The sequence below is a fragment of the Oncorhynchus gorbuscha genome, linkage group LG08 (genome assembly GCF_021184085.1).
Source record: "Oncorhynchus gorbuscha isolate QuinsamMale2020 ecotype Even-year linkage group LG08, OgorEven_v1.0, whole genome shotgun sequence".
Classification (NCBI taxonomy): domain Eukaryota; kingdom Metazoa; phylum Chordata; class Actinopteri; order Salmoniformes; family Salmonidae; genus Oncorhynchus; species Oncorhynchus gorbuscha.
In genome coordinates this window covers 15,309,552-15,335,034 of record NC_060180.1, presented here as the reverse complement: position 1 = coordinate 15,335,034, position 25,483 = coordinate 15,309,552, and the positions used below count along the sequence as shown (strand labels likewise).

Genomic DNA, 25,483 nt, shown 5'->3' with positions numbered 1-25,483 from the left:
GACATGCTTTTGGAGTTATGTACCCAGTAGGTCCCTCAGGTCCTCTGGCACTGGCCTTTTAACTAACCCAAAGCCTAGTGGAGATGCAGCCTGTAGTTACTATGCCCCCAGCCTCTGTTATAGCCTAACAGAGAACCTGAGGGCGGCCGAAACTGTGGCCACATTTGAAAGAGATCTTAAAACACACACATTTTTAGCTTTGCTTTTCCTTAGCATTTCAGTTGTTTTTGTTATTCTTTAGTTTTTTTCATCCTCTTATGTTTGTTGTGTAGTAAATATGTTTAAATATGTTTAAATATGTTTTTATTTTCCTGTGAAGCACATTGCGTTGCATTCCATGTCTGAAATGTGCTTTATGAAAAAAGCTTGATTTGATTTATTGAAGAAATTTGTTTACTTTATCTCTATGTGACATGTTAAAACAAAGTCCCAGATCACTACATGACCCTAGGGGCAATGGTGTCTGCATATGATGTGGAATTGAACTGAATTGAACAGGCATTGACTTATTGAACTGTAGTACGTTCCACTCCTTCTCTACTGTACTGCTTTTATTTACACACACGATCTATGGTATCTTAGACTATAGCGTTGTGCCACTATCCACATCACTCAAGTCTCGCCTCACAACAAATATGATGGGAAATGCATTTATAGCACAGAGTAGTCTCCTTGGGGCTGGTACTGAGGAACTGCTACAGTTACACTGATCTGGCCAGACATGTGATCAGGGACACTTTTAAAATCAATCCATCAAATGTGAAAGGCAAGGCACCAGAGAGGAAATGGGTAGCTACATTTATGCACCGAGACTGAGTATGCATCTCTGACTGGAACACAGAGTGAAAATTGGATTGAAGTTCATTTGAAGACAAGATATTGTCACGCAGATGGAAGAGTCAGGGCTCGGTGGTGGAGCTGCTCAAGATTTAGGAGATTGAATTGGTCACATTAGATCAAATTTTAAGCTACTCATATTTTATACATTTCCTGAGATATATATATATATATATATATATCACGTAATGTAGGTCACCAGAGACTATAAAGTGTGGAATCAATGTGAAAATGGTCCTCATTCATTTCCCACATTTTCCATTTGTTTAACGTGTTTACTTGAACAACCAAAATCACTTATTCCAAAGCATTGTTTGTTCGCTAAACTCGCCCCATTTGGTCCCTGCAGAAAACAGCTGGAGCCAGTCTATAGGACCAACCTCCCGACAGATTGTATGATAAATAGCTTCACGCACAACAGGTGAAATGTGTCTGCCTTTATCAGCTGGCTTAGCGTTAATGCCAGCTCCTAGTGTAAGCATCATTAAGAATCAAAATGTCCCCCGTTAGGAAACTGAGCACATGTGCCAGTTCACCGGGGCAGTCTTTGATGTGGCCGCCCCATATTTCAGGCACTAAGTGCTGCTTGAACTGCGGCCAACGGGGCAATACTAGTGCTTTGAGATATACCATGCTCTTGACTGGTGACGTTCTTAGGCTATAGAAGAAGCCTGATAGTGAAGTACCCTTCAGCTGACTGAGTGCTAAGGCTGCTCTGTTGTTTCTGTAGGTCAGTGTAGGCACGTATAGTAAGTGTAGACATGTAGGGGGCAACAAGGCTTGAGTCTCTCGTAGGGAACAGTAATATGGAGAGCTGCTGTTCTGAAAACCTACCAATAAAGGCAGAATCTACTTGGACATTCCATTTTTTTTTTAAAATCTAGGATATATTTGAAATGGAATGTTTGTAGATCACTGTTAAAATGGGGATTGCATATGATTATGTTTAGGTAAAGACACAAAGCCGACTGGAGATCCAATGCTGGAGATGTGATTTCCACAGTGCTAACACAACATTCTCTTTCTTGGCTCAGTGAGAACACTGTATTTGTTCTCCTGTCTGGGAAAATGGCTTCAGTCAAGCCATTTTCCTGACATCATCTTTCCTTAATGTCTGTCGAGGAACAAGAGCTATGCACAGTGTGTCATCACAGCTCGTCGCGAGCCCACTGAACTCCAGATAGTCTCACTCTAGCGCTGGATACCAAACAGCCCAACAGCAGATAGCACACTGCTTGCTGTCAACTAGCACTGCCAGAAATGAGTTTAAATGGTATTATCTATAATATATGGGAGCCTTTTCTATTTATTTTAATGGTGATGACAGCCCCCATTCCTTATAGAGAGGGAGGATCATTATTGGAAATGAGTCCATGTTGATTGAATTATTGGGATGTTTGAAAGTTAATTCCATGAGGGGTGATGATTATGTTTAGTAAACAAAATTGTACTCTGACAAGAGCAATTTAGGATTAAGCTAAATCTAGGAAGAGATACTACCACTATAAGTATTTCCCCCTTTATGATTTTCTCCCGAATGTTATCAAATCTTCAACAAAACCCTAATATTGGATAAATGGAAGCTGAGCTTACAAATAACAAAAAAATATATACTTATTTAATTTAAATTAACAAAGATCTGCAAAACCCAATTACCCTGTTTGAAAAATAAATTAGCCCCTTACACTCAATAACTGGTTGTGCCACCTTTAGGTGCAATGACTGCAACCCTTACTGCAACTCTTACTGTAGTTGTTGATCAGTCTCTCACATCGCTGTGAAGGAATTTTGGCCCACTCCTGCATGCAGAACTATTTTAACTCAGCGACATTTGTGGGTTTTCAAGCATGAACTGCTCGTTTCAAGTCCTACCACAACATTTCAATTGGGATTTGGTCTGGACTTTGACTAGGCCATTCCAAAACTTCAAATTTGTTGCTTTTTAACAATTTTCATGTACACTTGATTGGGTGCTTTGGATCATTGTATTGCTGCATGACCCAGCTGTGCTTCAGCTTCAGCTCAAAGATGGATGGCCTGAAATTATCCTGTAGAATTCTCTTTCGCCTAAAATGACATACCCAAATCTAACTGCCTGTAGCTCAGGACCTGAAGCAAGGATATGTAGATTCTTGATACCATTTGAAAGTAAACACTGAAGTTTGTGGAAATTATAAATTAATGTAGGAGTGGCAGGGTAGCCTAGTGGTTAGAGCATTGGACTAGTAACCGGAAGGTTGCAAGTTCAAACCCCTGAGCTGACAAGGTACAAATCTGTCGTTCTGCCCCTGAACAGGCAGTTAACCCACTGTTCCTAGGCTGAAAATAAGAATTTGTTCTTAACTGACTTGCCTAGTAAAATAAAATTAAAATAACACATTAGATCTGGTAAAAGAACAGAGTATTTTTTGTACCATCATCTTTGAAATGCAAGAGAAAGGCCATAATGTATTATGCCAGCCCAGGCGCAATTTAGATTTTGGCCACTATATGTTTTAGAGTGATTCAATGAACCATTGCATTTTTGTTCAAAATTTTGTATCAAGACTACCCAAATGTGCCTAATTGGTTTATTAATAACTTTTCATGTTCAAAACTGTGCACTCTCCTCAAACAATAGCATGGTATTATTTCACTGTAATAGCTGCTGTACATTGGACAGTGCAATTAGATTAACAATCATTTAAGCTTTCTGACAATATCAGAAATGTCTATGTCCTGGGAAATGTTCTTGTTACTTACAACCTCATGCTAATCACATTAGCCTACATTAGCTCAACCTTCCCACTAGGGACCCACCAATCCTGTAGAGGTTTTAAGGCAAGTCATCCAGGTCCTGAAGCATCCCAAACCATCACACTACCACCACCATGCTTGACTGTTGGTATGAGGTTCTTACTGTGGAATACAGTGTTTGGTTTTCACCAGGCATAATGGGGACCCATGTCGCCCAAAATGTTGACTGAAGTTTGCCAAAAAGCATCGGGAAGCACCTGGATGATCACCAATACTCTTGGAAGAACGTTCTATGGACAGATGAGTCAAAAGTATAACTTTTTGGGCGAAAGTATAACTTTTCATGCTTGAAAACCCACAAAGCAGCTCTGCATGCAAGAGTGGGCCAAATTTCCTCCACAGCGATGTGAGCGACTGATCAACAACTACAGGAAGTATTTCGTTGCAGTCATTGCAGCTAAAGGTGGCACAACCAGTTAGAGTGTAAGGGGGCAATTACCTTTTCACAAAGGGGAATTGGGTGTTTCATAAATTTGTTAATAAAATAAATAAAATAATTTAATTTGTTATTTGTAAACTCAGGTTCCCTTTATCTAATATTAGGTTTTGGTTGATGATCTGATAACATTCAGTATAAACAAATATTAAAAAACTGAAAATCAGAAAGCGGGCAAATACACTACATGATCAAATGTATGTGGACACCTGCTCGTCGAACATCTCATTCCAACATCATGGGCATTCAATTTATAAAGCTTTTTTTACATCAGCAGTGCTATACAGAAACCTAGCCTAAAACTCCAAACAGAAAGTAATGCAGATGTAGAAGCATGGTGGCTAGGAGAAACTCCCTAGAAAGGCAGAAACCTAGGAAGGAACCTAGTGAGGAACCAGGCTCTGAGAGGTGGCCAGTCCTTTTCTGGCTGTATCGGTGGAGATTAGAGTACATGGACATTTAAGGCCAGAATGTTGTTCAAGATCTTGAATCTAGAGGTCGACCGATTAATCGGAATGGCCGATTAATTAGGGCCGATTTCAAGTTTTCATAACAATCGGAAATCTGTATTTTTGGACACCGATTTGGCCAATCTTTTTTTTACACCTTTATTTAATCTTTATTTCACTAGGCAAGTCAGTTAAGAACACGTTCTTATTTTCAATGACGGCCTATGAACGGTGGGTTAACTGCCTTGTTCAGGGGCAGAACGACAGATTTTTACCTTGTCAGCTCGGGGATTCAATCTTGCAACCTTACAGTTAACTAGTCCAATGCTCTAACCACCTGCCTCACGAGGAGCCTGCCTGTTACGCGAATGCAGTAAGCCAAGGTAAGTTGCTAGCTAGCATTAAACTTATCTTATAAAAAACAATCAATCAATCATAATCACTAGTTAACTACACATGGTTGATGATATTACTAGTTTATCTAGCATGTCCTGCGTTGCATTTAATCAATGCGGTACGTATTCGCGAAAAAGGACTGTTGTTGCTCCAATGTGTACCTAACTATAAACATCAATGACTTTCTTTAAATCAATACACAGAAGTATATATTTTTTAAACCTGCATATTTAGCTAAAATAAATCCAGATTCGCAGGCAATATTAACCCGGTGAAATTGTGTCACTTCTCTTGCGTTCATTGCACGCAAAGTAAGTGTATATGCAACAGTTTGGGCCGACAGGTTCGCTGAAAACTAATTTGCCTGAATTTTACGTAATTATGACATAACATTGAAGGTTGTGCAATGTAACAGGAATATTTAGACTTATAGATGCCACCCGTTAGATGAAATACGTAACGGTTCCGTATTTCACTGAAAGAATAAAAGTCTTGTTTGAGATTATAGTTTCCGGATTCGACCATGTTAATGACCTAAGGCTCGTATTTCTGTGTGTTATTATGTTATAAATAAGTCTATGATTTGATAGAGCAGTCTGACTGAGCGATGGTAGGCACCAGCAGGCTCGTAAGCATTCATTCAAACATTCAAACATTTTGCCAGCAGCTCTTTGCTGTGCTTCAAGCATTGCACTGTTTATGACTTCAAGCCTATCAACTCCCGAGATTAGGCTGGTGTAACCGATGTGAAATGGCTAGCTAGTTAGCGGGTAAGGCCATTCCACTGACAATGTTTGTCTATGAAGATTTCATGGCTGTGTGCTCGATTTTATACACCTGTCAGCAACGGGTGTGGCTGAAATAGCAAAATCCACACATTTGAAGGTGTGTGCACATAATTGTGTATATATAATGTATAATGACCTGAATCATAATATTTAGGGGTGCTGTTATCTTTTTCTGACAAGAACTCACTGATTCATCTCATCATGCTGAGACTTAACATGCTGACCAGACCGGACACGTCATGTACAAAATACATGTAGAAATCCATGTTATTAAATTATTGCACCCACACCGCTGGTGCGCCAACGAGCGTCTGCAATGCCAAGGGCTAAAATAGAACTCCTTTCTATTTCTGACGCAGATCGCGCTGAAAGTCCTGCCTCTCCCATCTCCTCATTGGTTTATAGAAGCAGGTACCCACGTGCCATCTCCTCATTGTCTTTCAATCACCCACATGGGTATAACCAAACTGTTTTGCCGGTGGTTGTGGTAATACTATGAAAGTGTGGATGGATCACTATACAATTTCAAAGATGAAAACACCTGGAAGGAGGAGAGATGACTAGAAACAATTTGGTTGGCCATTTTTTGTGTGGATTAATTGTCAGAGTAGAGGACCTTGTGCTTTTCAGGTAAAATAACAACTCAATGTTTATATCCCAAGACAAATTAGCTAGCAACAGCAAGCTAGCTAAATAGGACAAATTAGCTAGCAAGTGCAAGCTAACTAGCTAAATTGCCATACATGTTTAATGCTCTTCAACCTGTCCCCAAATTAATGTCGTTGGTTCAGAGTTTGTTTTGATATTTTAACCTGCGTGTCATGATCTCTTTTGGTGTAGGGGGACAAAATACATTTATGCACGATGGCGCACGCGTGCAGCCGGTTTGGGTTCCGTGTTAGGGTTTTAGTTCCCTTAACAGGCTTTTCATTCAGGAACTTCAGATAAAAAGGTTAGCTTGACCTTGTGAAATAAAAGGAGTGAACCTTTTTAAACATGCTTTGATCAAATTTAATTTGAAAATGTAAAACATACTTGAAATACAGCTAAATTAATTTATTTCCAAAAGGGGAAAGTTAGACAGCATATTCACTACAACGGGACTCATTGCAACATAACTGATCACTTGTAAAAACAACTCCACCAACCAATTTATTTGCCAGAATATACTCCTAATACCCTCTATTTCTGCTCTAAAAGCACTGTTTTATGTATATAATTGCATGAAGGAGCATACCGAATAGAGATGGCACTCAACCATGATAATATTCTGTATATACTGAACAATTCAAAAACGCCCATGCTGGTGTGCTCTACTGTATTAGAGAAAACCTTTTCTCAGTGCTTTGGATGAGCCTTAGCTAAGTGAGTCATTAACATCAGCAGTTCATGACTACAATAACCAAGCCTTTCTGTATTGATATCTGTGTAGGAAGAGAGCCTAGTGATGTAACAGATCTTACTTAAATGGCAGGGGCAACAATGTTGGTCTAGAAGAGCCCTCAGACTCATCTCATTTCACTGCCAATGTTTGGCTATGGAGATTGCATGTCAGCAATGGGTGTGGCTGAAATAGCCTTATCCACTATTTTTGTGTCGTGTACTTTCTCACAGCACTGTAGTTATTTTCAGTTTATAAAATCTGACTGCGCTCCTATCAATTTTAATCAGTTGACCAGCTCTCAAACTGGGTAAATCTTTAGATACTGGTAAAAAAATAGTTTACCTATACATTACAAAAATGTTCTTCAACTTTTCAAAATCTGTTGGATGGGAAACTTTTCCTGAATTAGTTTCAAGTGTTTGGGGTAAACCCATCAAACAGGGCATTTCAGAATAGATGCTTTGTTTTCCAGTGGTTCTCAAATTCCACTGTGGTGGCATTTCCTTTATGCTAACAGTGTAACTATGCAACCTTTCTAATCTCTCTCCATCTTTTTTCCATTGGAGTATTTTGGAATTATGGTGTGTGGGAAAGGTAGAGCAGTAGTACAAAAGTAACATCACCAAACAACCAACCTCACGCAAACACACCCACCAGCACATACAACTTTAAACATTTAACCACCACTTGCTGTCATTAGTCAATTTGGGAAATTCATCAAAATTAATTGGAATAATATTTGGCAAGGAACGTCATTAACCCCCATAACACTTTCCCCTCTCCCTGTGAAACTTACCCAGTAGCTGGACCCCTCGTGTCAGTCCGTAGACATCTATGAGAGCCCAGAGTGTCTCAGAGGCATGGACCCCGCTGAAGAACAGCATGGGGCTGGAGCCATTGATGCGGTAAAACACACGACCCTTCTTGTCCACCCAGAAGGAGATGACATTACCCTCATTGGACAGCTCCTCGGGCAGGGCCTTGGCCCAGAAGCCATTCTGGGAGACCAGATCTGGGCAGGCATACTTGGGCAGGTTGTCTGGGTTGATGCGGGACGGGTCCTTGGAGGTGAAGCCCAGACGCAGGGCTCCACTCCAGCAGCACTGCTTCTTAGTGATCTGGAGGGGAACAGGTAATGGGTTTGTACCATTTTTTATTTATCCTTTATTTCACTAGGCAAGTCAGTTAAGAACAAATTATTATTTACAATGGCAGCCTAGGAACAGTGGGTTAACTGCCTTGTTCAGGGGCAGAACAACAGATTTTTACCTTATCAGCTCGGGGATTTGATCTAGTAACCTTTCAGTTACTTGCCCAACACACTAACCACTAGGCTACCTGCCACCCCAATTCAATTTTGATGAAGGGAGTTAAGCTGGTGAATGACCTAAAGTCCATTCCATTAGTTGTGTTAACCAAAGATTTACCAAAATACATTATGGTTGGCCATATGTTGAAACTTTTACAAACCAAATGGTAAACAACAACACAAATAAACACATATTGTATGCCTGTTTATCATCAGACGGGATATTCTTGTCTTGTCTCATTTAAAACCTCTATTTACACTTCTTTCACCATGCAAGATAACAGTTGCTCACATGGCAATGCTTCCCCTGCTCTTTCACTTGAGACATAGATGGACTGATAGGTGAAGTGGAAACTTTGGCGAAGCTGTTTTGGCCCACACAGAATCAGGGGAATAATGAAGGCAAAACACACAGTGAGTGAGAGAGACAGACAAACAAATAAATGGAAAACAGTTAAGCTAAAAGAAAGGAAGGAAAGACAGTGTGCTGATAACCATGGTCCACTGCCCAGTCTGTCCATACCTTGAGGCGGACCTGCTCGTACAGGGCAATGGACCGGTTGCTGAAGGTGATGGCATTGCAGAAGCTGGCCTGCCTCTTGACGGTCCTCTGGGCCACGTCCATGATGATCTGGGAGCCCTTGGCACTGGGGTGGAAGAGCAGGGGAAAAGAGGACAGGCTGCTCCCACACTGCAGGACGGGCAGACATTGCTTGGTGGGCTTATGGTGATAGCGGTGGGATGTGGTGGGGAAGGGGCCACCCAGAGAATCTGAAAAGGAGGAAGCATAGGGGGAGTTACTGTAGATATACGGATCTACAAAGAACATTACTATGGCATCCACTGTTTAAATATGCACAAAGCCAATATAACAATGCATTAGCAGCATTCACACAATCAATAAAAACTGCCTTTCCTCAATGTCGTGGTGATGACTGGGTGTACAGGTAACTGCCAAAATAAAGGAAACACCAACATAAAGTGTCTTAATAGGGCGTTGGGCACCACAAGCCAGAACAGCTTCAATGCACCTTGCCATAGATTCTACAAGTGTCTGGAACTCTATTGGAGGGATGCGACACCATTCGCACATGAGAAATTCCATAATTTGGTGTTTTGTTGATGATGGTTGAAAAACGGCCATAGCATGTGGTTTACATCATTTTCATGCTCATCCTACCATTCAGTGACAACTCATGCCCTGTGGATGGGGGCATCTTCATCCTATGAGGGGCATAGCAATAGTAGCCAAAATGCCCTGTCCGGCATTTTTACACATTACCCTAAGCATGATAAGATGTTAATTGCTTAATTAACTCAGAAACCACACCTGTGTGGAAGCACCTGCTTTAGATATACAGTTTAAGTCAGAAGTTTACATACACTTATGTTGGAGTCATTATAACTCGCTTTTCAAGCACCTCACAAATTTCTTGTTAACAAATTATAGTTTGGGCAAGTCGGTTAGGACATCTACTTTGTGCACGACACAAGTAATTGTTCTGACAATTGTTAACAAACAGATTATTTCACTTATAATTCACTGTATCACAATTCCAGTGGGTCAGAAGTTTACATACACTAAGTTGACTGTGCCTTTAAACAGCTTGGAAAATTCCAGAAAATGATGTCATGGCTTAAGAAGCTTTTGATAGTCAAATTGGAGGTGTACCTGTGGATGTATTTCAAGGCCTACCTTCAAACTCAGTGCCTCTTTGCTTAACATCATGGGAAAATCAAAAGAAATCAGCCAAGACCTCAGAAAAAAAGTGTAGACCTTCACAAGTCTGGTTCATCCTTGGGAGCAATTTCCAAACGCCTGAAGGTACCACGTACAAACAATTGTATGCAAGTATAAACACCATGGGACCACGCAGCCATCATACCGCTCAGGAAGGAGAGGCGTTTTGTCTCCTAGAGAGGAACGTACTTTGGTGAGAAAAGTGCAAATCAATCCCAGAACAACAGCAAAGGACCTTGTGAAGATGCTGGAGGAAACAGTTACAAATGTATCTATATCCACAATAAAACGAGTCCAATATTGACATAACCTGAAAGGCTGCTCAGCAAGGATGAAGCCACTGCTCCAAAACAGCCATAAAAAAAACAGACTATGGTTTGCAACTGCACATGGGGCCAAAGATCGTACTTTTCGGAGAAATGTCCTCTGGTCTGAAGAAACAAAATTAAAACTTTTTTTGTTTTATTTGTATTTCTCCTTTATTTAACCACGTAGGCAAGTTGAGAACAAGTTCTCATTTACAATTGTGACCTGGCCAAGATAAAGCAAAGCAGTTCGACACATGTTTGGCCATAATGACTATCGTTATGTTTAAAGGAAATAGGGAGAGACTTGCAAGCCGATTAACACCATCCCAACCGTGAAGCACAGGGGTGGCAGCATCATGTTGTGGGGGTGCTTTGCTGCAGGAGGGACTGGTACACTTCACAAAATAGATGGCATCATGAGGAAAGAAAAGTATGTGGATATATTGAAGCAACATTCAGGAAGTTAAGCTTGTTCACAAATGGGTCTTCCAAATGGAGAATGACCACAAGCATACTTCCAAAGTTGTGGCAAAATTGCTTAAGGACAACAAAGTCAAGGTATTGGAGTGGCCATCACAAAGCCCTGACCTCAATCCTATAGTGTGAGCAAGGAGGCCTACAAAAAGGAGGCCTAGAAACCTAACTCAGTTATACCAGCTCTGTCAGGAATGGGCCAAAATTGTGGAAGGCTACCCGAAACGTTGGACCCAAGTTAAACAACTTAAAGGCATTGCTACCAGATACTAATTGAATGTATGTACACTTCTGACCCACTGGGAATGTGATGGAAGAAATAAAAGCTCAAATAAATAATTCTCTCTACTATTATTCTGACATTTCATATTCTTAAAATAAAGTGGTGATCCTAACTGACCTAAGACAGGGAATTTTTACTAGGATTAAATGTCAGGAATTGTGAAAAACTGAGTTTAAATGTACTTGGCTAAGGTGTATGTAAACTTCCGATTTGAACTGTACTTCGTATCCCTCATTTCCATTATTACCTGTATGTTTCTTTAAGAACCATTTAACTCACTCTATTTTCAGAAATCCAACGAGTGCAAACAAAAAGATAGGTCTGTTAGTCATCTTGATATTCTCCTTGGATGAAAATACATATTTTTTTAACTAGGCAAGTCAGTTAAGAACAAATTCTTATTTACAACAATGTCCTAGCAACAGTGGTTTAACTGTCTTACTCAGGGCATCATACCTCTCCCCAGCAACTTTATCAATAGGACTTGACCGTGATAATTGACCATACAATGTTAGATCTAGGAGTTTAGCTTCCTCAGTTTGCTCAATGGTCACACCCTTTATGTACAACTCAAATAAATCTGTATTAGTCACATGCCTCATAAACAACAATGAATTGTTTACACACAGGCCCTTCCCAACAATGCAGATAAAAATAAATAATAGAAAAGTAAAACACGTAATAAAAGTAATAATAAATACACAATGAGTAATGATAACTTATATATACACAGCGTACAAGTACCGAGTCGATGTGCAAGGTAAGAGGTAGATATGTACATATAAGTAGGAATAAAGTGGATAACAAACAGTAGCAGCGGTGCATGTGATGAGTCAAAAAAGTTAGTTAAATAGTTAACCAAATAGCTACCTGGACTAAATATTTCTAAACAAATTCTAAATACTCTCCTGACTCACCCAATGTGGCATGGATCTGTTTTTTTCTAAAGTATTTCTATTTACTTCGGATCTGGAATCTCTCAACTGAAGCTATCCAGCTTCAGCTTCAACTACCTACCAACTATCAGTTAGCAAAACATTGCTAGAGGTCATCAAAGGCCGCTAGCAAAGGCCGTCCCCCAAAGGCTAACTTGCTTGCCTGGGTCTACTAACTGCTAGCTTGCCTGCCCTGGTCTGCTAACTGCTAGCCCCTGCTAACTGCTTGCTTACTAACCCGGTCTGCTAACTGCTAGCTTGTTTAGCCCCGGTCTGCTAACTGCTAGCTTGTTTAGCCCCGGTCTACTAACTGTTAGTATCGGCCTGCTAACTATCTGAATCGCCGTGTTCCCAGTCAGCCCAACCACTCACTGGACCCATATGTTCACTTGGCTACGCATGCCTCTCTCTAATATCAATAAGCCTCGTCCATTTCTATCCTGGTTAGTGATTAGTGTTTTATTTCACTGTAGAGCCTCTAGCCCTGCTCAATATGCCTTAACCAACCATGTTGTTCCACCTCCTACATAAGCGATGACAACACCTGGTTTAAACGTCTCTAGAGACTATATCTCTCTCATCATTACTCAATGCCTAGGTTTACCTCCAATGTACTCACATCCTACCTTACCTTTGTCTGTACACTATGCCTTGAATCTATCCTATCGTGCCCAGAAACCTGCTCCTGTTACTCTCTGTTCCCGAACGTGCTAGACGGCCAGATCGTATAGCATTTAGCCATACTCATATCCTACTTCTCCTCTGTTCCTCTGGACATGTAGAGGTTAATCCTGGTCCTGCAGTGCCTAGCTCCACTCCCACTCCTCAGGTGCTCTCATTTGTTGACTTCTGTAACCGTGAAAGCCTTGGTTTCATGCATGTTAACATTAGAAGCCTACTCCCTAAATTTGTTTTACTCACTGTTTTAGCACACTCTGCCAACCCAGATGTCTTAGCCGTGTCTGAATCCTGGCTTAGGAAAACCAAAAAAAAAAAAAACTGAAATCTCCATCGCTAACTATAACATTTTCCGCCAAGATAGAACTGCCAAAGAGGGCAATCTACTGCAAAGATAGCCTGCAGAGTTCTGTATTACTATCCAAGTGTGTACCCAAACAATTCGAGCTCTACTTCTAAAAATTCACAAATTCCAGAAACAAGTCTCTCACTGTTGCCGCTTGCTATAGACCTCCCTCTGCCCCCAGCTGTGCCCTCGATACCATATGTGAATTGATTGCCCCCCATCTATCTTCTGAGCTCGTGCTACTAGGTGTCCTAAACTGGGACATGCTTAACACCCTGGCCATCCTACAATCCAAGCTTGATGCCCTCAATCTCACACAAATGATCAATGAACCTACCAGGTACAACTCCAAATCTGTAAACACGGGCACCCTCATAGATGTCATCCTAACTAACTTGCCCTCCAAATACACCTCTGCTGTTTTCAATCAAGATCTCAGCGATCACTGCCTCATTGCCTGCATCCGTAATGGGTCTGTGACCAAACGACCACCCCTCATCACTGTCAAACGCTCCCTAAAACACTTCTGCGAGCAAGCCTTTCTAATTGACCTGGCCGGGGTATCCTGGAATGACATTGATCTCATCCCGTCAGTAGATGATGCCTGGCTATTCTTTAAAAGTGCCTTCCTCACCATCTTGAATAAGCATGCCCCATTCAAAAAATGTAGAACTAGGAATAGATATAGTCCTTGGTTCACTCCAGACCTGTCTGCCCTTGACCAGCACAAAAACATCCTGTGGCGTTCTGCATTAGCATCGAATAGCCCTCGTAATATGCAACTTTTCAGGGAAGTTAGGAACAAATATACACAGGTAGTTAGGAAAGCTAAGGCTAGCTTTTTCAAACAGTACTACAGGATGCAAATTTCTAACTCAAAAAAGTTCTGGGACACTCTAAAGTCCATGGAGAATAAGAGCACCTACTCACAGCTGCCCACTGCTCTGAGGCTAGGAAACACTGTCACCACCGATAAATCCACTATAATTGAGAATTTCAATAAGCATTTCTCTACGGCTGGCCATGCTTTCCTCCTGGCTACCCCTACCCCGGTCAACTGACCGACACCCTCCACAGCAACCCGCCAAAGCCCCCACCATTTTTCCTTTACCCAAATCCAGATAGCTGATGTTCTGAAAGAGCTGCAAAATCCGGACCCCTACAAATCAGCCGGGCTAGACAATCTGGACCCTCTCTTTCTAAAATTATCTGCCGAAATTGTTGCAACCCCTATTACTAGCCTGTTCAATCTCTCTTTCGTATCGTCTGAGATTCCCAAAGATTGGAAAGCTCCCGCGGTCATCCCCCTCTTCAATGGGGGTGACACTCTAGACCCAAACAGCTTCAGACCTATATCTATCCTACCCTGTCTTTCTAAGGTCTTCGAAAGCCAAGTTAACAAACAGATTACTGACCATTTTGAATCCCACCGTACCTTCTCCACTATGCAATCTGGTTTCAGAGCTGGTCATGGGTGCACCTCAGCCACGCTCAAGGTCCTAAACGACATCATAACCGCCATCGCTAAGAGACATTACTGTGCAGCCGTATTCATCGACCTGGCAAAGGTTTTCGACTCTGTCAATTACCACATTATAATTGGCAAACTCAACAGCCTTGGTTTCTCAAATGATTGCCTTGCCTGGTTTACCACCTACTTCTCTGATAGAGTTCAGTGTGTCAAATTGGAGGGCCTGTTGTCCGGACCTCTGGCAGTCTCTATGGGGGTGCCACAGTGTTCAATTCTCGGGCCGACTCTCTTCTCTGTATACGTCAATGATGTTGCTCTTGCTGCTGGTGATTCTCTGGTACACCTCTACGCAGACGACACCATTCTGTATACTTCTGGCCCCTCTTTGGACACTGTGTTAACTAACCTCCAGACGAGCTTCAATGCCATACAACTCTCCTTCCGTGGCCTCCAACTGCTCTTAAATGTAAGTAAAACTAAATGCATGCTATTCAACCGATCACTGCCCGCACCTGCTCGCCCGTCCAGCATCACTACTCTGGACAGCTCTGACTTAGAATACGTGGACAACTAAAAATACCTAGGTGTCTGGTTAGACTGTAAACTATCTTTCCAGACTCACATTAAGCATCTCCAATCCAAAATTAAATCTAGAATTGGCTTCCTATATCGCAACAAAGCATCCTTCACTCATGCTGCCAAACATACCCTCGTAAAGCTGACCATCCTAAAGATCCTTGACTTCGGTGATGTCATCTATAAAATAGCCTCCAACACTCTACTCAGCAAACTGGATGCAGTCGATCACAGTGCCATCCATTTGTCACCAAAGCCCCATACACTACCCACCATTGCGACCTGTAAGCTCTCGTTGGTTGGCCCTCACTTCATAGTCGTCGCCAAACCCACTGGCTACAGGTTATCTACAAGTCTCTGCTAGGTAAAGCCCCGCCTTATCTCAGCTCACTGGTCACCATAGCAGCACCCACTCGTAGCACGCGCTCCAGCAGGTATATCTCACTGGTCACCCACAAAGCCAATTCCTCCTTTGGTCGTCTTTCCTTCCAGTTCTCTGCTGCCAATGACTGGAAAGAACTGCAAAAATCTCTGAAGCTGGAGACTCATATCTCCCGCACTAGCTTTAAGCACCAGCTGTCAGAGCAGGTCACAGATCACTGCACCTGTACACAGCCCATCTGTAAACAGCCCATCTATCTACCTACCTCATCTCCATACAGTATTTATTTATTTATCTTGCTCCTTTGCACCCCAGTATCTCTACTTGCACATTCATCTTCTGCACATCTACCATTCCAGTGTGTAATTGCTATATTGTAATTACTTCGCCACCATGGCCTATTTATTGCCTTAACTCCCTTATCTTACCTCATTTGCACTCACTGTATATAGACTTTTTGTTTTGTTCTACTGTATTATTGACTATGTTTTATTTATTCCATGTGTAACTCTGTGTTGTTGTATGTGTCGAATTGCTATGCTTTATCTTGGCCAGGTCACAGTTGCAAATGAGAACTTGTTCTCAACTAGCCTACCTGGTTAAATCAAGGAGAAATAAAAATATATATTTTTTTAACGGTCTTATTGTTTGGGGGTAGAAGCTGTTCAGGGTCCTGTTGGTTATAGCCTTGGTGCATCGGTACCGCTTGCAGTGTAGTAGCAGAGACCAGTGCTGCATGGAGATTGCCGCTGCAATGGATAGTTGTTTTACGGGCTCCTGACCAATTCTGCTATTTTGTTAATTTATTTTTTGTACACAATGTTTCTTCCATTGTTTCCTATAACCAAAAATAGCTTCTGGACAATAACCATTGAGGTTAAGATCTTAGCTACATTTTTTAACCAAATACAATGCTTTTTGTATTACATTTTAGTCATTGAACAAATGCTCTTATCCAGAGCAACTTACAGCAGTGAGTGCATACATTTTCATACAGGTCCCCTGTGGGAAGTGAACCAACATCCCTGGCATTGCAAACACCATGCTCTACCAACTGAGCTCCATGGGACCAATGACAAAACATCTCAATTTAATCCATTTTAAATCCAGGCTGAAACACAACAAAATGTGGAAAAAGTCGAGGGGTGTGAATACTTTATGAAGGCACCCTATTTATTATTAATCACACATTCTGATACTGATAACTCCTTATTTAGAATTTCAGTAAGCTCATTGGCTTTTGGTGCTGACATGTAGAGTGTGGAATCATCCACATACAGTGATTCTTGCTTCGTGTAAGACAAGTGGCAAATAATCTGTCAAAATTGAGAAGAGTAACAGCCCAAGCCAACTGCCCTGAGTGACACCGCACTGTACATATCTTATGTTAGAGAAGCTTCCATTGAAGAACCCTCTCTGGGATCTATTGGATAAATAACTCTCCAACCATGTGATGGCAGGTTATTTATATCCAAAGAAAGTGAGTTTTTTCAATAACAGTTTATGATCAATAATATCAAAGGCTGCACTGAAATCTAACAAGTTGAGTGACCTTCTCTGTATGCATGCTGAAAGTCAGTAGTTAACTTGTTCTGTGAAAATAGCATTGTATTTGGCCCAACACAATTCTCTCCATCAGTTTACTAAGAACAGGCAGCAAACTGATTGTATGACTGTTGGCGACAGCAAAGGGTGCTTTCCTATTTTTCGGGAGTGGAATTACTTTAGCTTCCTTCCTTCCTTACACACACACACACACACACACACACACACACACACACACACACACACACACACACACACACACACACACACACACACACACACACACACACACACACACACACACACACACACACACACACACACACACACACACACACACACACACACACACACCTACCTTTAGGCTTTGGTTAAAGATATAGCACTGGTTTGATCATGAGTCTTGAATATATATATATATATATATGCATTCATATTGAATATAGCAACAATATATAAAGTGGGGTCCACACAATTATTGACACCCTTGATAAAGATGAGCAATAATCGACTGTCTGAAATAAATAATTCAAATACTGAGCTATATTGTATGCTACATTTTTGGGGGAAATTATATTTTATACTAATACAATTGCTCAGAGAAAGAGATTTTGTTTATCAAGTAACCATTTTTTTCTCAAAAAGGTAGGTGTCAAAAGTATTGACACCCTAAAGATTCTTATAAATAAAGTAGTCAAAAGGTCAGTATTTGATCCCATATTCCTAGTATGCAATGATTACAGCAGTGTCTCCCGACCCGTCCTGTCTCATCCTCCAGTAATAGTTTGTGTCGGGGGCTAGGGTCAGTCTGCTATATCTGGAGTATTTCTCTTGTTTTATCCTGTGTCCTGTGTGAATTTAAGTATGCTCCTGCTAATTCTCTCTCTTTCTCTTTCTCTTGGAGGACCTGAGCCCTCGGACCATGCCTCAGGACTACCTGGCCTGATGACTCCTTGCTGTCCCCAGTCCACCTGGTCGTGCTGCTGCTCCAGTTTCAACTGTTCTGCCTGCAGCTATGGAATCCTGACCTATTCACCGGACGTGCTACCTTGTCCCGGACCTGCTGTTTTCGACTCTCTCTTTCTACCGCACCTGCTGTCTCTAACACTGAATGATCAGCTATGAAAAGCCAACTGACATTTACTGCTAAGGTCGCTGACCTGTTGCACCCTCTACAACCACTGTTGAGAAACTAAAACAAGAAGCTCCCACGCTGAGGTCTGTCCAACGCTGGTCCGACGAATCTGATTCCACACTCCAAGACTGCTTCCATCACGTGGACTGGGATATGTTTCGTATTGCGTCAGACAACAACATTGACGAATACGCTGATTCGGTGTGCGAGTTCATTAGAACGTGCGTTGAAGATGTCGTTCCCATAGCAACGATTAAAATATTCCCAAACCAGAAACCGTGGATTGATGGCAGCATTCGCGTGAAACTGAAAGCGCGAACCACTGCTTTTAATCAGGGCAAGATGACCGGAAACATGACCGAATACAAACAGTGTAGCTATTCCCTCCGCAAGGCAATCAAACAAGCTAAGCGTCAGTACAGAGACAAAGTAGAATCTCAATTCAACGGCTCAGACACAAGAGGTATGTGGCAGGGTCTACAGTCAATCACGGATTACAAAAAGAAAACCAGCCCCGTCATGGACCAGGATGTCTTGCTCCCAGGCAGACTAAATAACTTTTTTGCCCGCTTTGAGGACAATACAGTGCCACTGACACGGCCTGCAACCAAAACATGCGGCCTTTCCTTCACTGCAGCCGAGGTGAGTAAAACATTTAAACATGTTAACCCTGGCAAGGCTGCAGGCCCAGACGGCATCCCCAGCCACGCCCTCAGAGCATGCGCAGACCAGCTAGCTGGTGTGTTTATGGACATATTCAATCAATCCCTATCCCAGTCTGCTGTCCCCACATGCTTCAAGAGGGCCACCATTGTTCCTGTTCCCAAGAAAGCTAAGGTAACTGAGCTAAACGACTACCGCCCCATAGCACTCACTTCCGTCATCATGAAGTGCTTTGAGAGACTAGTCAAGGACCATATCATCTCCACCCTACCTGACACCCTAGACCCACTCCAATTTGCTTACCGCCCAAATAGGTCCACAGACGATGCAATCTCAACCACACTGCACACTGCCCTAACCCATCTGGACAAGAGGAATACCTATGTGAGAATGCTGTTCATCGACTACAGCTCGGCATTTAACACCATAGTACCCTCCAAGCTCGTCATCAAGCTCGAGACCCTGGGTCTCGACCCCGCCCTGTGCAACTGTGTACTGGACTTCCTGACGGGCCGCCCCCAGGTGGTGAGGGTAGGCAACAACATCTCCACCCCGCTGATCCTCAACACTGGGGCCCCACAAGGGTGCGTTCTGAGCCCTCTCCTGTACTCCCTGTTCACCCACGACTGTGTGGCCACGCACGCCTCCAACTCAATCATCAAGTTTGCGGACGACACAACAGTGGTAGGCTTGATTACCAACAATGACGAGACGGCCTACCGGGAAGAGGTGAGGGACCTCGGAGTGTGGTGTCAGGAAAATAACCTCACACTCAACGTCAACAAAACTAAGGAGATGATTTGGAGGCTGAAGAAATTTGGCTTGTCACCAAAAGCACTCACAAACTTCTACAGATACACAATTCGAGAGCATCCTGGTGGGCTGTATCACCACCGCCTGGTACGGCAACTGCTCCGCTCACAACCGTAAGGCTAGAGGGTAGTGAGGTCTGAGGGTAGTGAGGTCTGCACAACGCATCACCGGGGGCAAACTACCTGCCCTCCAGGACACCTACACCACCCGATGTTACAGGAAGGCCATAAAGATCATCAAGGACAACAACCACCCGAACCACTGCCTGTTCACCCCACTATCATCCAGAAGGCGAGGTCAGTACAGGTGCATCAAAGCTGGGACCGAGAGACTGAAAAGCAGCTTCTATTTCAAGGCCATCAGACTGTTAAACAGCAACCACTAACATTGAGTGGCTGCTGCCAACACACTGACTCAACTCCAGCCACTTTAATAATGGGAATTGATGGGAAATGTAAAATATATCACTAGCCACTTTAAACAATGCTACCTAATATAATGTTTACATACCCTACATTATTAATCTCATATGTATATACTGTACTTTTTATCATCTACTGCATCTTTATGTAATACATGTATCACTAGCCACTTTAACTATGACACTTTGTTTACATACTCATCTCATATTTATATACTGTACTCGATACCATCTACTGTATCTTGCCTATGCCGCTCTGTACCATCACTCATTCATATAACTTTATGTACATATCCTTTATCCCCCTACACTTGTGTGTATAAGACAGTAGTTTTGGAATTGTTAGTTAGATTACTTGTTGGTTATTACTGCATTGTCGGAACTAGAAGCACAAGCATTTCGCTACACTCGCATTAACATCTGCTAACCATGTGTATGTGACAAATAAAATTTGATTTGATTTGAGCATTATTATTTGACCCTGCTTGTCATCTATGAACGTTTGAACATCTTGGCCATGTTTTGTTATCATCGCCACCCGGCAGAAGATGTCAGAAGAGGAGTGGCCACCCCTCAGAGCCTGGTTCCTCTTGGTTTCTTCCTAGGTTCCTAACATTCTAGGGAGTTTTTCCTAGCCACCGTGCTTCTACATCTGCATTGCTTGCTGTTTGGGGTTTTAGGCTGGGTTTGGGTATAGCACTTTGTGACATCGGCTGATGTAAAAAGGGCTTCATAAATCCATTTGATTGATTGACTCTACAAACTTGTTGGATGCATTTGCAGTTCGTTTTGGTTGTGTGCCCAATAGAAATTAATGGTAAATAATGTATTGTGTCATTTTGGAGTCACTTTTATTGCAAATAAGAATATAATATGTTTCTAAACACTTGTACATGTGGATGTGAATGCTACCATGATTACGGAAAATGCTGAATGAATGGTGAATAATAATGAGTGAGAAAGTTAAAGAGAGTCAAAGAATAGCATAACACGAAAAAAAACGACTACAAAGCTACTTTGGGATGTATCTGACTTGTAGTAAATACCAAAGAATGAATCATGGGTAATAGCCTGCTCCTACACATACATTCTTCAATGCAGCTCTAATTGACTCCATATCTACTGTTCTCACATCTGCCTTTTTGTAGACAGATAAGGCGTGGGTTGTGCCACTGTATGTGCAAAAAAAATCAACAGTTAGGCTATTCCCCTAATCTCCTTTTCCCCATTCACATTTTCACATCTCCCTTCAAAGCAATACAACAATGCCAAGGACATTGAGTTGTCAGGAAGATATTTCTGGTGAGATCATCCCAAATAATGACTTATTCAACAGACAATTGTGTGGGAATGAGGCATATGTACCAAATGTTGTTTTATGACTTGCACTTAGCCGATTGTCAAATTAACAGTCACAAATAATATTTTAGAATATATAATAATATGAAGATAATATCACAAATACCTGTTCTTTACAAACCTACAGTATAAACCAGCAGAGGTTTGGGAGCAGGTCAACACTGGCCTGTCACCAGGGCACTGCACTAAAAAGCAAATGGTCTAAGGATCAACAACTAGAGGAGCACATTTGCCTAATTAAGAGGTGTGTGTGTGTGTGTGTGTGTGTGTGTGTGTGTGTGTGTGTGTGTGTGTGTGTGTGTGTGTGTGTGTGTGTGTGTGTGTGTGTGTGTGTGTGTGTGTGTGTGTGTGTGTGTGTGTGTGTGTGTGTGTGTGTGTGTGTGTGTGTGTGTGTGTGTGTGCGTGTGCGTGTGTGTGTGTGTGTGAGGGAGAGTATCCCTAGTCTAATTTCTTAGGGATAGAACGTTATTATTGCTCCTGACCTATAGGGGTCAAGACCTTTTCAGTGTACCCAGGAGACATTTGAATTAGGCAGCTTATATTGGCAACAGAGGATCATGGGGCTTCTGCGAATGCAGTCACTTCAATTTCAAGACAGAAATATTCTGCAAGGTAAGCAGTCTCATATCTATCCATGGATGTACAGTACATATAGCATCATTTGAATGACACATTTTGACCAGGTAATTAACCAAAGATAAAGCAGCACAGAATTTGTCATATGTTTCTACAGAGTTATTTTCTCCATTGTTGAAACTCTTTTAGATTGTGGCTGCCAAGAGAACTCCAACGAATTGTTCAGGCTGAATTGGCATAGGAAAAGTACAGCCTATTTGTCAGAGTATACACGACTGACTTGAGGTATTCACGTCTGTCGCTGGGCTACATAAAAATGATGAATGGTTCTCTACGTACAACAATGGTCCTAAATTAAGTAATAATAAATCAAGTTACCATATTTTATTCATCATGTCAGATTGTTTGATGGCAACATAAAAGGGTGTATTGTATTCAACCACTGGCCAAGCAAATGATAATGCATGACATGCCAGAACATACAAAACAAACACTTTTGGTTGACTCAAGTCCAAAAATACTTTACAAAAGACATCACAAATGCCAAATGCATTTTGCTTGTTGCTACTACTGCTGCCACATTGATAGAGTTGAATTCTTTATGCTTATTTACCTTCAGCATTACATTGGATTGTCTGAGAAGGTCAGTGCCTACCTCCTCAACAGCACAGAGGTTCTCTGGGCATGTCTTAAGAGCAATGCAACCAGACAGAGATGTCAAGCATAACATTGAGCAGAGACTGGGCATGATAAAGAGAAGTGCCACGACAAGCATCAGGCACTCAGGTTAAGGAAGGGGAATATTGCTCAGAGCTCAATCGTCATTGATTGGTCAGGGCAACCAAACAGTGAAGACTGGATAGACAGAGCCAGAGACCACCATAGGCAGTCACACCTGGCCCGCTGCCCCGCTCTGGAGTCTTTTTTCCAGACTTGACATTACGTAAACATCAGGGCTCAGTGACCTGCTAATGTGGGACAAAAGCTCAGAGGCAGCATCCCTGGAGAGCACAGGGCAAGTGTGTTACAACAGCTTGGTTGTCACACTGTGTCATCTCTGAAAGGGAGAGGTGGAGGTTGGCCCTAACCACTGATCTAATGTCAGTTTTACATTGGACCTGCTGATGGTCAAGGTTTAGCTTGGTTTAAGTAAGATGTTCCTAGATCTGACTCTAAGGGCATCTGGCTGCCTAGGGCCACTGGGAAGCCTAGGGTGTGTACTACCCTGGCTGTCACAACTATAATTTCACATTTCTAATAGACCTCTCCTACCTGTGAGGTCTAATGTAAACTATAAACTTAGTGGTTTGAGCCCTGAATGCTGATTGGCTGACAGTTGTGGTATACCACAGGTATGACAACACATTTATTTGTACTGCTCTAATTACGTTGGTAACCAGTTTATGATTTCAATAAGGCACCTTGGGGGTTTGTGATATGGCCAATATACCATGGCTTAGCGCTGTGTCCAGGCACTCCGCGTTGCGCCTAAGAACAGCCCTGAGCCGTGGTATATTGGCCATATACACCACACCCTCTCGGGCCTTATTGCTTAAGTATATCATATACTGTACATTGCACACAATCTCTGTATCATTGCATAGCCAGGAAAGATGGATTGCATAGCTAGGAAAGCGGTTTGTGACGTTCACCAAGGTGGTGCCAATAGACACCTTGTTTCAGGCTCTTTTACAAGCATTTGGCTACACCTGCAATAACATCTGATAAATATGTGTATGTGACCAATAAAATATGAATGTTTATACAAGTTTAGAACCTCTTATTATAGCCTCATCATAGAGATCTGACAAGGGACAAAAAAACCAAATACAATGTATTACACTATGAGGCCGTCATTGTACATAAGAATTTGTTCTTAACTGACTTGCCTAGTTAAAATAAAACATAAAAATAATCAGAGGAGAACTGCAGACTATATGCATTAATTTAGAGTCATTTAACATGATTAATTAGATTAGTTATGTCATTGCATATGGTCTTGTGGAGTATCAGACAACTGATTGGACACTTGGGCAGTCAATGAGAGGCACACTGTTTACAAATACTAGGCAAGGTAAACGATTTAAATAATAATAATTAAGGAACACCATTTCTCCACATTGATAACTTTAAAATCCAGTTATATTCAAAGTCCAGTTATTTGGCTCAAATCATCCCAGATATACTTAACCATAAATTGTAATCTGAAGAAAATATGTAGCAAATTTTTAAAAACGAGATATAAATACTATCAGCCAATTTGCAACTATGCAAATACGAAGTTAATTCTTGAACATTCACGTTGCTGCACATAACAGAATATTGCATTGCTATAATTGTGTTGGAACGTTAGCATGTAACATAAAAAAGCACACAAATCATAGCTAGAGCATTCATAATACTTTAACTCATTTTCTTGCTGACTCATTTTTTTCTGTGAGGGATAAACTGACACTTAATTAATCCATTTAGAATCATCCTCAAATTATGCTATTTTTGCCTCTAGGTTTACATTGAAGCATATCCCATCAGCAACGTTTTTATTATTGCTAAATATACGCAATCAATAATCGAATATAGGTTACCCCCCCCCCCAAAAAAAAAAGTCAAATATCCTTACCGTACAAGGTATGTCTTGTTATCTGACCTCCCATGTTTAAATACAAGGTGAGTTCCTCTTCTCTGGTTTTGTTAGATAAAATATTCACAGACATGCGCTCCTTGGCTGTCAACATAACATAATCAGATAATCACGATTTCGTTCTCTCCAAACACCGTTTACCCTCAGTGTAGTTAGTGGCTGTCCAAGGCTATTTACATTGGACCGCCGCAGATAGGCTACAAAGCAGTCCCACACGCAGCGCAGAATAACGTTGAAATTAACATAAAATGTGGAGGTGGAGCTTCAAGAATAACAATTAACACTGTCGATACTACCGAAGAAGGCGCCTTCCAACTTTTCTCCTTTTGAAGTCGACAATAGCCTACGTGACCGCATTTTTCGGTAAACAAGCCTAGCGCCCAAAACCAGTATGCACTGAGAGGAAACCAGCTATAGGAAATCTCAACGGTGTACATAGTTTTGCCAATGCAGAGAAATTCCACCAATTTACTTGTAGCTACCTTAGGATGCATTTACACAGGCAGCCAAATTATGCATTTATTTTTTCACTAATTGGACTTTTGAAAAAATCTGATATGATTGGTCAAAAGACAAATTAGTGGAAAAAATATCAGAATTGGGCTGCCTGTGTAAACACAGCTTATGTTTAATAGCTAAAATCATCTGCAATCTACACTATATATATAAAATATGTGGACACCCCTTCAATTTAGTGGATTTGGCTTTTTCAGCCACACCCATTGATGACAGGTGTATAAA

The 25,483-nt window shown here is 41.6% G+C and overlaps 1 protein-coding gene across 1 annotated transcript in view; it reads right to left on the bottom strand.

Annotated features, from left to right (window-relative positions):
* Positions 1-24,935, bottom strand: part of LOC124041245 (E3 ubiquitin-protein ligase NEURL1-like) — a 53,191-nt gene extending 28,256 nt beyond the window's left edge. Inside the window, exons 1-3 of the mRNA XM_046358608.1 lie at positions 24,722-24,935; positions 8,919-9,166; positions 7,883-8,204 (exon numbers count right to left, since the gene is read on the bottom strand). Of these exons, the coding sequence (XP_046214564.1) occupies positions 7,883-8,204; positions 8,919-9,166; positions 24,722-24,836 (685 nt within the window). The 5' untranslated portion in view covers positions 24,837-24,935. The remainder of the gene's footprint in view (positions 1-7,882; positions 8,205-8,918; positions 9,167-24,721) is intronic.
* Between the last annotated feature and the right edge of the window lie 548 nt (positions 24,936-25,483).